The sequence below is a fragment of the Eutrigla gurnardus genome (genome assembly GCF_963514095.1).
Source record: "Eutrigla gurnardus genome assembly, chromosome: 7".
Classification (NCBI taxonomy): Eukaryota; Metazoa; Chordata; class Actinopteri; order Perciformes; family Triglidae; genus Eutrigla; species Eutrigla gurnardus.
The window spans coordinates 27,457,722-27,472,541 of NC_139921.1; the positions used below are offsets into that span (position 1 = coordinate 27,457,722).

The 14,820-nt window shown below is 44.4% G+C and overlaps 1 protein-coding gene across 3 annotated transcripts; it reads right to left on the reverse strand.

Moving 5' to 3' along the window:
- Positions 1 to 5,131: 5,131 nt before the first annotated feature.
- On the reverse strand, positions 5,132 to 14,775 carry psen1 (presenilin 1). Of its 3 annotated transcripts, none has more exons than XM_084013137.1 (11): positions 14,623 to 14,775; positions 13,451 to 13,536; positions 11,295 to 11,650; positions 10,974 to 11,115; positions 10,411 to 10,478; positions 10,107 to 10,327; positions 9,281 to 9,379; positions 8,508 to 8,609; positions 8,265 to 8,438; positions 7,305 to 7,423; positions 5,132 to 7,103 (listed from the first exon to the last, which is right to left on the reverse strand). In XM_084013137.1, the coding sequence occupies exons 2-11, from the start codon at positions 13,484 to 13,486 to the stop codon at positions 6,948 to 6,950; spliced, it is 1,473 nt and encodes a 490-aa protein (XP_083869263.1). In that variant the 5' UTR covers positions 13,487 to 13,536; positions 14,623 to 14,775; the 3' UTR covers positions 5,132 to 6,947. The 3 variants fall into 3 exon arrangements, with proteins under 3 accessions (XP_083869263.1, XP_083869265.1, XP_083869264.1); XM_084013139.1 differs by having other exon boundaries at positions 8,265 to 8,444; positions 8,517 to 8,609; positions 14,623 to 14,774; XM_084013138.1 differs by having other exon boundaries at positions 14,627 to 14,762.
- Positions 14,776 to 14,820: the final 45 nt, after the last annotated feature.

The following is a 14,820-nucleotide window of genomic DNA, read 5'->3' on the forward strand; positions in this document are numbered from 1 at the left end:
GTCACAACAGAAGTTCACTGGATTGGATATGACCATTTAAGCCTTTTGTTTCCTTCCTCTTTTACTGCTGTAACCTCCAACTCTGGTGGAGAAGTTTTTTCAGGTGTTTGGTCGTAAATCAATTTATCAGACAAAGTGATACCTGAGGAGACGTTTTTTAAAGTTCAGCATAATGACACCAAATTTCACAGCGATCCATTCATTAGTTGAGATATTCTGATTTTAAAAAATGGTTAACCTCATGGTGGCGCTAGAAGAAAAAGTTGGGAGGCTCACCAAAGTGTCATCTCAACAAAAATAATAACAATAGCAAAATCAATATTTATTTACCTTAACAAAACCCATCAACTAAACCCCTTCCCTTTGACACAAACTGGGCTCCCAACATTGGCTGCGGCTGAGCCGGCAGCTAGAAGCTAACGGTGCTAACAGCGCAAACAGTGGCAACAGTGCTGAGTTAACAGTGTTTACAGAGAGGCAACCAAAGGCGTTATCCACTTCAGCAATGACAACGCAGGTCGATACAGCGTTACTATCGGTAACGCTAGCTATCCAGTGGGGCTTAGACAACAACACACACAGAGGGAAAGCGATTTCTCTGCTCATGTAAACATTCTTCCACTATATCTTTACATTGCAAATAGTTGTTTGCTGTTTAATTAATGCTCAGAATCCTGTATATAGAACTTAATTTTTTTTTTGCTGTTACAGATGGTCTGCAGTCTCCATAAGAACAATTGGGTTAAAAAAACAACTTTAAATCAATCCCTGAAGTTGATCTTTCTCACCAAAACTCTTTGAAGAATTTGGCATTTCAAGCCCCGAACATGTTCGAGAACAACATGAATAGGAGTTTTTGGGGTTTGGAAGCGGGAAACTGCCGCGGCTGCTATCAAAGCTGTGTTTAGACATCTGTCAGTAGGCAGACATGTTTCCCCAAACAGATACTCCCCCTTCCCTTTTCTCCTCCTTATTTGGGGGGTGAGGTTTTTTAACATAACCAACTGGTTTCTAAAAACAAACACACAAACTGCGGGAAATGTGCAGCGTTATGCAGTTTTGGGCTTGTGCAAAAACAAAAACACATCTTGGGTGTGATTATCTTAAGTTAACTTTCTACTATTTCATCATAGAGAAAAGGCTGCATGAAACGGGTAGAAATCTATGGGGGTTCCAACTTACTTTATGTAAAAAGAAAACAGCGTTAAGGGCATTCAAGCCACACGTTTGTTTTTAGGATCGTTTTCCATGTTTAGGCCAGACTGAATGACTGAGTCAGTCATATGTGTTTAAAATCACTTCACAGGTAACTATGACCTTTTAAAGTGAAGGAACAGCCAAACCAAAATGTGAACTAAGTGTTTTATATGCCTTAGGGGAGTCTAAACACCACTTAAATTCAATTGAAAAGCCAAAAAAAGAAGAAGAAATTGAGTGACCTCAAAGTCCCATCATAGAGAAAATCCTCTATTCATAGCTGCTAAACAGCCTATACAATATATTTTTCTTTTCAGTTCACAAAGGTGCTCATTACCAGCGATAGAGCACGTTTATGCCAATGCTTCTCTTACGTAAAAGTAGCAACCACACGGTAAAAATACACTACAAGTCAGAGTCCTGCATTGAAAATGCTGTAAATTACATAAGTATTGTTAGTAAAACGCATTTAAAGTATCAAATGTTGAAGAAAAATTCACCTATCGATGGCTATTATGATATTGCCTGATTTTAATGCAGTGGCTGGTTGAGGTGGAACTATTTTCTAATATTTTGTAAAACATTTGATAGTTTAATCAATAACGCATCATATTTGATCAACTGGATCATATGTTTTGTGTGTAAAATCTTATTTGCACACTGGATTGATGTAGAGGAGTAACAAGTTCAATATTTACCTCTGAACTACAGCGGAAACTGTTATCAAATACAAAATACTCGAGTACAGTTCAATTTGTACAGTACTTGACTACCGGTAAATGCATTTATATAAATGAGCAAATAAAATTTTTTCTCTGCACACTTATTCGCTTCCTTTCGCCGAGTGTCCCACGATGAGATCGCTCTCACGTTAGCTTGACAGAAATATGAAGCTAGCACCAGGAGATGGTTAGCTTAGTTTAAAGACAGCTAGCCAGAACCAGCTAGCCAGAATCAGCTAGCCAGAATCAGCTAGCCAGAACCAGCTAGCCAGAATCAGCTAGCCAGAATCAGCTAGCAGGAACCAGCTAGCAGGAACAAGCTAGCAAGAAACAGCAAGCAAGAAATAGCTAGCAAGAAATAGTCTAGCACATAACTTCCTGCGAAAATATAACTTGCCATACTACACTCTATTTTCATATGTATTAAAAAACAATAATCCTTAGCTTGCTTTAGAGGTGGTGGTGAATTATATAACCTTTGGACAGAGCCACGCTAGCTGTAACCGTTAAGCTAAAGTAAGCTAAGTGACTGCGAGCTGTAGCCTCTCTTACAGACATGTTTTCATCTTTACACTTAGCAAGGAATAAAATGTTGAACTATTACATAAACAGGCAGTCGAAGGGATTCGGTTTCAATGAGCACATTTAATGAGGGGATTAAAGTTAAATTAACAACAAACCGCAGCTTAAGTCTTGACGGTCTTGAAGTTGTACATGATGCAAAGAAAAGCCTCGACACGAGGGACCTTCAGTAATCCACTGAGGATTTAAACTTTATTGGAGTACACAAATGTGGGGGGGTGAAGGTAGAAAAGGGATAATCAGGTATTTTTAGCACCTTGACTCTACAAATACCAAAGATAGGTGACCACCCAATTCTCCTGGAAACTTCACAAAAATAATGGCATCAAATAAAAATCTTTTACAAGGGCGGCGCGGCCTGGCTTAAGGTATGTTGTTTCAATTATAGAACCTTAATGAGCATAATGCCTTTAAAACCCCTCCTTTTCAACCAGAGTCCACATTTTCCACATCCACATTTCTGGGAGAGCTCCAGTTCTGATTCCTGGTAATTAACTCTAGCCCTGGCTTTAAAAGGAACCAAAAAAGCCACAGGATTTAAGTTAACATTCAAATTACTAAGTTATACATCCATTCCCTCTGGGCCTAAAATGTACACATGTGCAGACAGGAGGGAAAAAACACTTTCTATATGTATAAGAGAACAGCTGTGCCCAGTTTAGCCTACATGCCCACCCAGTGATTTTTGAAATCTTCTGCAACAAGCTGTTTCCATCTGCCTTGTCCAGTCTGGTTTTCCTCCAGGACTTCTGTAGACCTCCGGGTCACATCCACACCAGTTTCCCCATCTTCCCCCGTTGGGCTTTTCAGAGCTGCCGGCTGAGCTTCTGCGCCTGCCTCTCCTTCGCGTTGAAGGCGTATTTCGTGTCCTGTAGCTGTTCTATAATCTCCTTGGCCTCCTTCATCTCCACGGCGAGCTGGTTGTACTTCTCCACCAGCTCCTGGTTCTCTCTCCGGAGCTCCACCACCAGCTGGCTCAGCTCCTCGCTCTGCTTCCCGCAGTGCACCTTCAGCTGCTCCATCTCCGAGAGGGTCTCCTCCATGCGCTTCACCAGGCCCTCCAGCTTGTCCTTAGACATCTCCCGAGATGTTTTCAATTCACCTTTACTTGGTTTTTCTCTTTTTGTGTCTGAACTTTAGCTCTTTCTTCTCCTGCGCTGTGTCTGCGCTTGTTGCCAGCGATTATTTGAAGTCTAATCCTCAATTCCTTACATGTCTCACATGGAGCAGACATCCCTCCGCAGTAATCCCCTTAGCAGAGCTATCCTGGGAGGCCTCTAACGCACACAGGTGTGACACGCAGCCACAGCGTCTCCTGCTTAAGTCCAGCCCATAGGGAGGATGAGAGTGATTGACAGGCGACCTCAGTTCACTCTGCAGCCTCCTCCACCTGTCAGCGATCCAGCTTAAAGGCAGACAAAGAAGTGTGACGTCTGAATTAACATATGCAAGGAAACAGAAAGAAGTGGATTCATCATCGTCCTTCATCTTAATCTTTTTCTGGGAAAGCAGCCCAAAACGGCTTCAAGTGCTCGGTGTAAGATAATCCGGCGAGAACAGGTGTCTGGAGTCGATTCAGGAGAGGCCTTATGGAATTAACTCTGTTCACCTGCCGAGGCGGCGGGACCCACCCGGGCCAGAAAGAGGCCTCTCGGCGAGGGCTCGTTAGGGAAGCCACAGTACCGGGCTAAGCAGTCTGGGTAAACTGCCATCCAGTGCCACCGTCCAAGAAGGGCCAGCGAGGCCAAGCGGTCTCCATGGCGACAGCTAATGCGTCCGGTGTGCCAACAGCACAATGTTCCCACCGTCTGCAGGAAGATGCTTTGCGTCACTGGAAAGCAGAGGCAGGAGATGTAACCTCGTTGAAGGCGCTCCCTCTGACCTTTGACCCTGCGTGTGGAGGGACGCAAATAAAAAGAGACATCAGTCCAGTTCTCCAGAAGCTAAAATCTCACATAACAGAGCTTAAAGTTTAGCGTTGCACATCAACTATGCAGTGTTGGAACGCAACTAGATGAATTTACTTCAGTACTGCACTGAATTATAATTATGAGGTACTTGTATTTTATTTGAATATTTACATTTTAATGCGATGACTCTACATTTCGGATGGGAAGATCATCTGACAGTTACTTTGCAGATTCATATTTTCATACATGTAATCAGTTAATTAAATTTGGTAGATTATGACGGATTAAACAAATTAACTCCACTTGCAGCATTATGTTGTTTACAAGTTTATGCATCAGCGGTAATAATCCAATAACAACAACTCCAGCAGGCTCCACTCAGCTGCTTTATGAATACTTTTGGTACAAGCCTGTTCTGCTAATTGTATTTATGTAATTTACTCTCTATACAACATTCAGAGCATTAGTGTAGCTGCCAACAACCGTTAGCTGTGTAAAGATATAGGCGTATCGTCTACCTGAGCAGAGAAGTCGCTTTCCCGCTGTGTGTGTTGTTGTTTTCCGACCTTCTCCGAGCTTCGTTGACAGCTGGCTGGCTGCAAAAGCCTTTAAATGCACCGACGCTCATGTAAATGTAATTGTGGATTCAAATGTGGGGATTTAAGTCGGCGTGCCACTGGACACGGGCTGGTAAAGAGCAAAAGCAGCTTACAAAAAAAGTATTTTAACTTTTATTGTTTATTAAAAAAACAAAATCTGAATTGAATAACCTTGCATAACACATATGCATGTGAAGGAAAGAAACAAAGCCAGTCACCCAAGAAATTCCCTAAAAAAGAATGAAAAAGAAGGGGGGGGGGGGTTCAGCACGAATATCATCATATTGTTCCCTCTTGGTTTCTGGAAACTCGAGTGCAACAACAAAAGAGCAATCAGTGCAGCTCGTCCTCCTCCGTCAATCTGCAGCATCTCATATGTTCGGGTTCATACACAATGTTTCACCATTTACTCGGTTTAAACTTTTTGGTTTGTTTTTAACTGGATTCAAATCAAATAGTGCTCGATACCTGGAGATTGTTTCCCAAAAATGTTCACAAATTCAAGTATCAATTCAAACAAATCTACAACTCCCTCGTTCACCAGGAGTTTGGCAGAATTTCCGGCGAATGTTTCGTTTTCACATTTTCCTGATCCGTGTTTCAAAAAGTACAAAGATTCTCTTCTGCATGTGTTGGAAAAAAATTAACCCCAACACAACTGGTATGTGTGTAAAGTCGAAATAATCAAATAAGTGTAGCATAGTTGAAGACAGCACCAGGCGAGCATCGTGAGGGCCGTTGAGCCTCAAGGTTCAGAGTTTGAGACCGGACGATCGCGGGTTACAATCCCTGGACAGGTGGAAAAACATCTAATTCATTCTTAAGTCAGGGAGGGGAATGAAAAGCATATTTCTGTTCCACAATTACAACAACAACTACTACTACTACTACTACTGACAAAATGCCCTTGAGCAAGGCACCGAACCTCCGACTGCTCCAGCATGACTGCTCAGTGGCTGACAGCACGTGACCAACATGGCAGGCAAGACTCTGTAAGTGTTTGCGTGAACTTTCCTCCCTCTGCAGGCTGTGAAAAAAATGATAATCAAGGGCAGGAAAAATGGTGAAATCTCTGAAAATCACAATTATACTTGTAAATTGATTCTAGAGAATTAATTTGTCCACTTTTCCTGTAAAGTGTAGATCACTCTGATCTCATGTGCGGGACAACAAAACATTTTAACCATTCTTAAACGGCGGTGAGGAAAGCACGTCTGGTGACCGACAGCTCGTACAAAATCAAACTACACATTTACCAATCTATCATCAATATCATCGTGGCGTGTCCATTTTTTGTTTCATGAAGGCTTTTTAATCTTCAGTTTAGTTTGAGGGGGGGGCGGCGGCGGCTCAGATGTCATAAAAAGATCTTTGATCAAAGTCTTTGAAGGGAGATTTAATGAAACGGTCTCCCTTTGCTCAACAGCCAAGGTGTCCCTGAGCAAGGCACCTACGGTAAAACCCCAGAGTATAGAGGACTGTGGTTTTACTGGTCAGCTCCCGGATATGAATGTGAAGCAGGGCGCTGAGAAGAAGCAGACGAGCTCTCGTGAAGCTTCCCTGGATAAATAAAAAAAAAAGGTAAAATATGTCCTCTAACTTCCTCTTAAGTTTGGATTGAGTGACGAGTTTGAAGACGACGTCCCCAAGTCGAGCGAGAAATGTCACTTCATGGTTTAAAACTGAAATAAAATGTTTAAGAACAGCTGTCGTGGGGGGGGGGGGGGGGGGGGGGGGATCCCTTCCTTTGGCGCCGGGGAAAGAAAAGGCTGAACAAAAACAACGTCCCGTCGTCATGAGTTCTTTAGGAGGGGATGTGGGGGCCGGGAGGGGCCCCGACATCGCCCTGTCTGTTCCCTCCCCCGGCTGTGCAGGGACCACTCTGGTGTTGTTGGCCGGAGGGCTGTGTGGGTGAGGGTTATCAGGGCAGCGTCCTGCTAAATGTAGAACTGGTGGAGCGCCAGCCTGTCCATGAAGGGCTGCACCAAGTTGTCTGTGGCGAAGTAGAAGACCAGGCCGAAAAAGATGGAGATGGGCAGAGCGGGCAGCGCCTTCTTGAAGATGGCGAGGAGGAGCAGCGTCAGACACAAACCCTGCGGGGGCAGAGGTAAAATTAAACTCAGAGGAAATGGCACGTTGAAGGACTAAATCAGCTCCGAGGGGGGAAACAAAAACGTCCTGTTATACAATCAAGTGGTTTACGTAACGTGGAGTTACACATCGCGCTGCGAGGGGGAGAGATGAGGTTTCTGCGGCGACTCCAGCTCGACACCAAAATAAGCAGTTTGACTCACGATGAGGATGGCCACGAAGCAGGCGAGCGTGGTGTTCCAGTCGCCGCTGGCTGTGGCCGAGGCCTTCCCCACCAACATGCTGTAGAAGATGAAGTCTCCGAGGCCCAGCTTGACGCCCCCTGAGAACACAGGAGGACACCGCATTCAGGGTGGAGTCCATTCAAACACGAGGTTCGTCCTCGCCCCCCCAAACCCCCTCCGAACCCCGTAGAAACCAGCTCTCGACTGTAATTACTGTACAAGCGAGAGCGCCGACCCCATATTTACAGACAGCTTTAACTTAGAAAGAGCACAAGCCCCCAAATAGTACGGAGATGACACCCAGCAATTGCCCGTGAATAATCGCTTCCTAATCCGCTCCGACTAAAAACAGTCTGCAGTGAAAACATGCAGTCGCGTTCACCAACGCCCTAATTTCACAGAAAGGGGAACACATAAAAACATTCCAAAAGGTTTTATGTGTTCGGAGGACGAGGGAACTGAAAGATGATGATTACACGCCGAGAGTCAGACAATCTGGGTTTGGATTACAGAGCTGGGTGTTAAATCAAAACTAAAATAATGCAATTGTTACTATGGTGAATGGCCTGCAAGCATTTGGGCCAAAATAAACTCATTTCCATATCTTTTAGGTTCCCACGGCATGTTTTTCTAATCTACTACTGTATAGAAAACTATATCATTATGGAACTCATGTGAAATAAAATGGATTATATTACCGAATTATATTCATCAAAAGGACAGAATATAGTATTTAAATTCATAATTCATTGCTTTATTGAATTCTTGCAAGAGATACATGATCTGACTGTACACTAGTTTAATGGAAGGTCCATTAATTGATCACAGACATAATTAAATAAATCCGTCATAACTTTAAACACAAAGCTGTGTGGTTTTCGCACCGACGACTAGAACTTGAATAAATGACTAAAATAAAGCTTGAGTATTTGTACTCACTCTCCTCATCGTCGTCGTCTTCAACAGGAGGGCGAGTGGAGGGCATTTCCTGGATCTCCATTCTGGACTGGTCTGTGGACTGGAGGGGTCCCAGCTGGTGCTGCTGCTGGTTGACCCAGGAGGGGGAGAAGCCGCCGTCGTCCTGCTGCAGGGCGGCGGGCGCCGGGGACCCGGCTGGGGCTGCAGACCAGAGACACCAGTCAGACTAAACAACAGGACCCGGGACCAGATAACGCCGGCCACTCAGCTCACCTTCTGGAGCCTCTTGTTGAGGCGGCGCCGCCTCCGCAGAGTTCCTCTTTGGCCATTCGGTGTCGGCCATGTTGACGAGCCACACCATGGTAGCTGAGGAAGGTGTCAAAATATTATGACGTCAAGATTTGTGTTCCACATGGAATCAAAGAAAAAGTGCTTGCTTGCTTGACTGAAATTCACTTCAACTCCCAATTCAAGTGTTGAACTTCTGAAGATCTGACATGTGAAAGGGTCAAAGGGTCAGTTAACATTTATCAGGTGATATTTCAGAGTAAACACAGAGCAGCAGGGTACAAATGCCCGACCAATGGAGTTTTAAGTGACTGCACTAAATGTCAGTGAAGTGTTCGATGAAGTGAATGTGCTGAAAAGGGTTTAAGAGTCACTTGAAGTGAAAATGCGAGAGGAAAAAAGGCTGAAATCAAAGCACAGATAATATTTGTGTCCTTTTTCAGTGAAAGCACAGAAAGCATGGCGAACCTTTGGCACTTTTTTAGCACTGAAAGGAGTTGAAGTGGCCATTTAATGGAAAGCACTGAAGCATTTAAGCGAGTTAAAGTGGGGGTGTCATTTAAAAAAAAAGGTATAATGAGCAGGAATTTACTGAATCATTGATGATCCACTAGAAGTGTGTGGATCTGCATCTACAGAGACCATCGGTTGGCAGTTTAATGGGGAAACCAATTTTAGCTTCTGTGTTTTCTTGAAATAAAGATATTTTATTACAATAAAATGTCTATCCACTGTTTGGTTTATCTTACAGGAGTAGATGAGAGCTGGAAAGATGGGCTCGTTCCTCTCCTGAGCCGTCTCCACCAGGATCCTCAGAGGCCCTTTGGGACAGAGCACCGCTAACAGATCTGGGGAAGAAGGAGGAGGCCAGACAAGTGATGTTAGCCACCAAACGGAGACCGAACTCTCTCTATTTACAATCACAAACCAAACAAAAGAAATAACTCCTTGGTAATACAACATCTGAACATTTGAATACGGAGCACTCTGTCTTTGTCTTTTGGACAGAATAACCCGATTGTGCTGCATTTACACGCCGTGGGAGCATCTGAACTGAAGTGTATCCATTATGTATGACTTCTTGACATTAAACAATCATCATCGTGGCTTTGTGACCGATGCCTGGTCTCTCTGAACCCCTTTGTGAAGTGTTTAGAGGAAAATCCCCTGTAATTTGTCGAATTTGAGCCTCAACCAGCGCCCACCACCAAGAAAGCAGCTTAAAGGAAAACAACTGCTATTTTTGCTTCCGTGGTTTTCCGTCGTAAGTCCAGCTTTCAACGCCGTCTTCCCCAGACTTCCTCTTCTCACAGATTTGTCTTTCAACCCACATTTCTTGAGACACATTCTGCCTTTTGGCACAACGATGATGACATTTATCAACACTCGTTTCATGGACGCGGCAGGAAAGAAAATACATTCTCACAATAAATAAGAATGAAATGAAAGCCAAATGAGTTTGCCTTCCAAAATCCAGTCTTTGCTTTAAAATGTTAAAGAAAGAAAGTTGGATCACACGAGTCTTCCCCAAGCAGTAAAAGGTACGAGATGACTGAACGGTAAAGGAGGGTTTACCGTAGACGGATATGACGGCTAATATGAGCCAGGCGGTCCACTCCGGCAGGTACTTGATGAAAACCAGGGCCATGAGGGCGCTGATCATGATGAGGTAGGCCTGCTGGAGCCGCAGCGGACCCTTCCAGTGAATACACATCATGCCCACCACGCCGAAGTTCCAGATGATGATCGCCAGGGTGAAGTAGTCCATGGCCACGTTGTAGGTCTTGAAAACCTCCCTGTCGCACACGAGCAGAAAGAATGAAACTCGACATCCACGACAAGGCGTGGGGGAAAATGAGAGCAAGCGTGGAGGGCTTACTTGAGGTAGATGTAGGAGAAGAAGAACAGCAGGAGGAGGGAGGAGAGGAAGAGCCAGCCTTGAATCACCTGTGGAGGGAATAAGATCCGAGTCACTGGATGTTTCAGCAGATCGGCACTTGCATATACTTGTTACCACCAAACTACCTGGACGACCAGGTCGGGTGGAGTTTCAGCACCTACAGGTGTTTTCACTTATTTTTATTCTGATGATTATTATTCTGCCAACATGCAGACAGAACAAGGGGATCAGAACTGGCACGCCTAAGTGTAATGAAGCCATTTTAATAGCAGGCACAGCTGTGTGTTCGGCAAGTCCAAATGCCTATTAGTACACGGAGATCCGTTCAAGAGGTCTAATGGTTGTAGGGGAAACACCCAGGCTTCCTAGTTACTACATGAGCCATTATGTTGCATGCAGGCACTGTTGACTTGCTTTAATAACTATTGATATCAGTAACTGCTTCGTCTTTAGCAGTTTGAAGCTAGTTTAAATGCCTTATTATGCCTTTCAGCTCAGGTGTGCGGTAAACAGAACTGCAGCACGTGTGAAGCGATGCGGACCTTGTAGCAGCGGTACTTGTACAACAGCACCAGCACCAGAGTCATGACGATGATCACGGTGATCATGATGGTGGCGTTGAGGATGGAGTTGAGGGCTCTCTGTCCGACCGTGTCCGTGTCCTCGGGGAACGGCGTGTAGATCCTGAAGGTGACACATCAGGGGGTTAAATAGCTTAAATAGCTCTGGACACGAGTACCGTCTTAGTATTCAAACTATGCAGGTGTGATATATATTGCATTAGCTCCACCTAGTGGCACGGCAGCCGTATTGCATTTCATTCAAACACCAGCCCTAAATGATCCGGTCTGATGAACACTCACAATCGCTGCCCGTCGTTCTGCGTGTAGAAGCTGACAGACTTTATGGTTGCCACGACGACCACCATGCACAGGGTCACGGGAACGAACAGCATGATGACGTGCTTGGCCCCGTATTTCAAGGTCAACTCTTCGTCCTCGTCCTCCTCGGCCTCCACCACGCGTGGGGGCCGAGCGGCGGGGGGCTGCCCGTTCTGCTCCGGTCCGCTGCTGTTGCTGGCTCCGCCTCCGCCATCGCCGCCTCCTCCTCCTCCTCCTCCTTCCCCGCCTCCCGAGCCCCCCCTGGACCGCGCTCTGGTCACCGAGGCCTCCTGCGGCTTCTGGGCCGGTTCAGAGACAACATTGGTCTCCTGTTCATCCTGAGCGGGAGAAGAATCGTTTTATTTTCTAGATATATTAGGAGATTATAATAATGATGCAAATGCACTGTGTAAATACAGATATCATTAAGATCAAAAGTACAAAACACATATAGACTTAGCATAGCAAACAAGTTGATCAATCGTTCCATCTAGGCGTGGTCAAGTGATAGACTACGAGTAATTCTGGGATATCAGGATGTGCTAAAGGTCTCAAACATACTGTGAACCATCACATAAAATGGGGAAATGACAGTTTTTTTTAATGATCAATCTTTCTATTAAAATATTTCAAGGCATTTAATGCTTTTATTTGAGACTCAATAATATAAAGATGACAGGAAATTGCTGGTGAGAGATCATAAATGCCATCTATCTAAATGTTCCCGGCCAGGAGCCACTTTCATCAAATCTGATCCATTTTAAGCCGTGATTTGCGACACAAGATCGTTTCTCCCACGAAAGCAAAAGCCAGTCTTGTGACACAAACAAGAGAACGCAAGAGCCTTGTAGGACTCGCAGATTTAGCAATTAGTTTCATTTGTGAAACATGATGCTGACACAATTTGCGATCTGCATGTAAGCAGTTCTCGCAGACAATGCTGGCTTTTGTGAAGTCAGCCCCGGACTCAAAACAGGGACACTGTGGTTCAGAGATAGAGCTTTGATCAAGGTCTATAAACTCTATCTTTAGAGGTCATGTGAGCTTGAGAAACCAGAGATTTTCTGAAAATCTGACCCTAGAAATTCACACATAAATAGTCCAGATAATATCTTCCCTAATCTATCTTTCTGTAGAAGTTAAACTAGACCATCACAGTATTGGATGAAGCTCTCAACTCAAGCGATTAATTTGTTTGTCTTGGCTAAACTGCCTAGAAGTTAGACAAACACAGCAAAGTGTTATCAGGCCATCCATATCTGACATTTCAGAGCTTAACCGGTGCATTTACGCTCACTAGACCAGTTCCTCCAAGGACAACAACACTGCACGCCTTCACACTCATCCAGGGGATCCGTCTTGTCAGGGTAAAATAAAATAAAAAGGCAAATCAAGGAGATGAGCTGGCAGACGAGTCAAGACACGCGGCGGCGCAGACATGAAGCAATCTGACCGGGAAATGAAGACACGAGGCCCCTCTAGAGACAGCAGCCTACACTCTGTGGCAGACCACGTTGATAATCACTTATTTGTCTAGTGCAGCGTTGTTTCTCAGTCCTGGGAATGAGGTCAGTGTTGGACACCAGATACAGACCAGTCCACCGAGTGTTGAATTAACCAGGAACGTAGGGTTGTAACACGGCAGTCGTAATGTTTTAAAATAAGCTGTCTGACATCATACTGATCATAACATGCTGCTCCAAGACGGGGATTAAATATTTAGTGGCTCTTGAGGCCAGAGAGGTTCTGTTGGGATGCACATGCACAGCTGTTATGGGGTAAACAAGGCTTATGGTTGTTCAGTTGACAGTGAAGGGAGACTTTGACTTTCTCAACTATAGGGAGGCCACACCTTGATTACACAAAGGGCAAAAGGCAGACAGTAAAGTGGCACACTGGCATTTCCTTTCCTCGTTCAAAGGGTAACATCTTTCCTTATTAGAACATAATCATCATTTATTGCATGAAAGGCCGGATGCAACAAAAGGTTATGAGACTCAAAGACTCTGTGTCGCTCACAAACTGCAGAGGGAAAACACACAACTTAGACTGTTGGGTAAACGTGACCCAATCAATCAGCACGGACGGAGATACGGACACAGCGTTAGAGCAACCGTGACACATTCTTTCATACTGACCATATTGTTTTCAATATCCTCTGCATTGTTCGCCATGGTTGGCTCGGCAGTCGCTTGTCCTCACATGCAAACCAAATTCTTTCGCCCTGATGAAAGAGAACGCGAGAAGTTATTCAGTTTTGCAGCACGTGAAGTTAGCACAATAAAAAAGGCAGATCAGGAACAACATTGAATCAAATCGAGGGGTTTCGAATGTTGGACAGGCTGTAAAACCCCGAGAGGCAAATCTGTGATTTGAAAAACAAACAAACAGAAAACACACAGAGAGCATCTGATTCTGAAGCTTTTCTATTGATTAATAATACTGATATTAGATACAAAAAAAGAGCAAAGGCCTAATGATGATAACCCACATTAAACTGTCTATCACACGTCATCAAGTGTGATTATTTGAGTATCCAAAAAAAGCACTATAGTCCTACGAATTATTATTGTTTTCTAGAGGTAAATGGGCAGTCCTCATTCTGTGCAAAAAAATGACCCCAATCAAACATGCAATTTAAAGTCCACCCGTAGCTGACTTAAGTTTATCTTAATTGGAAATATTTGTATTAAATATTTCTTAATAATTTGTGTTTCACCAGACAAGTGTGTCCTTACTGCAGTGGAGGGATAGTAACACACAAAGGGGATTTAAAAAAAGACTAATATTAGCTTTGGCTGAACTTTAAGGGCGTAGCGTCTCCCAGCAATGAATGCAGTTAACGGTAACCTGAATATTTCATACAACACGCAGACTTGAATCTCATCCGAGTCCATCCTTGAAGATGCTTTAATATATCACAAGGCGTGACGTGGACACGAAAAAGACAAATACTGATAAGAAGCCAGATTTTTAACCAGTGGGGGTGTAACGTTCACGTTACTGATTACACGCCGGGAAATCCCAATTATCATCCGCTGAGCGACTGACGGTTAAATATGACTCATGGCAAACGTTACACGGCGATTACTAAAAAAGCCAGTGGGCGGTAAAGTGATTTATCCAACTCGTGTCGTTGCTGCGAGGTATTTCATCATTAGCGAACGGCTAAAATAGCTAGTTAGCCAATAATGGCATAACGGCAGAGGAGGCAGCGGCCGCGCTAGGTGGCTAATGCTAATAACTGGCATAGCTAAAACACAAACACAAGCTAGTTCGCGAACAGCGGGCTTTAGATGGTTAAACTCACCTACTGTGAACGACAGTGGATCTCCTCGGTCTTATTTCCAGGTGTGTCCTCGAGTAGGTTTAAAACCGGGGCGCTTTCTCTTCTTTGTTGTTCCTGTCTTCACACAGAACATCCGGTCGCTGCGGGTAAACTACTTCCTGCTCTCCGCCACCGCTGGGGGGGGCGTTCAAGATCAAGACGTTGTTTAGAGATGTGTTT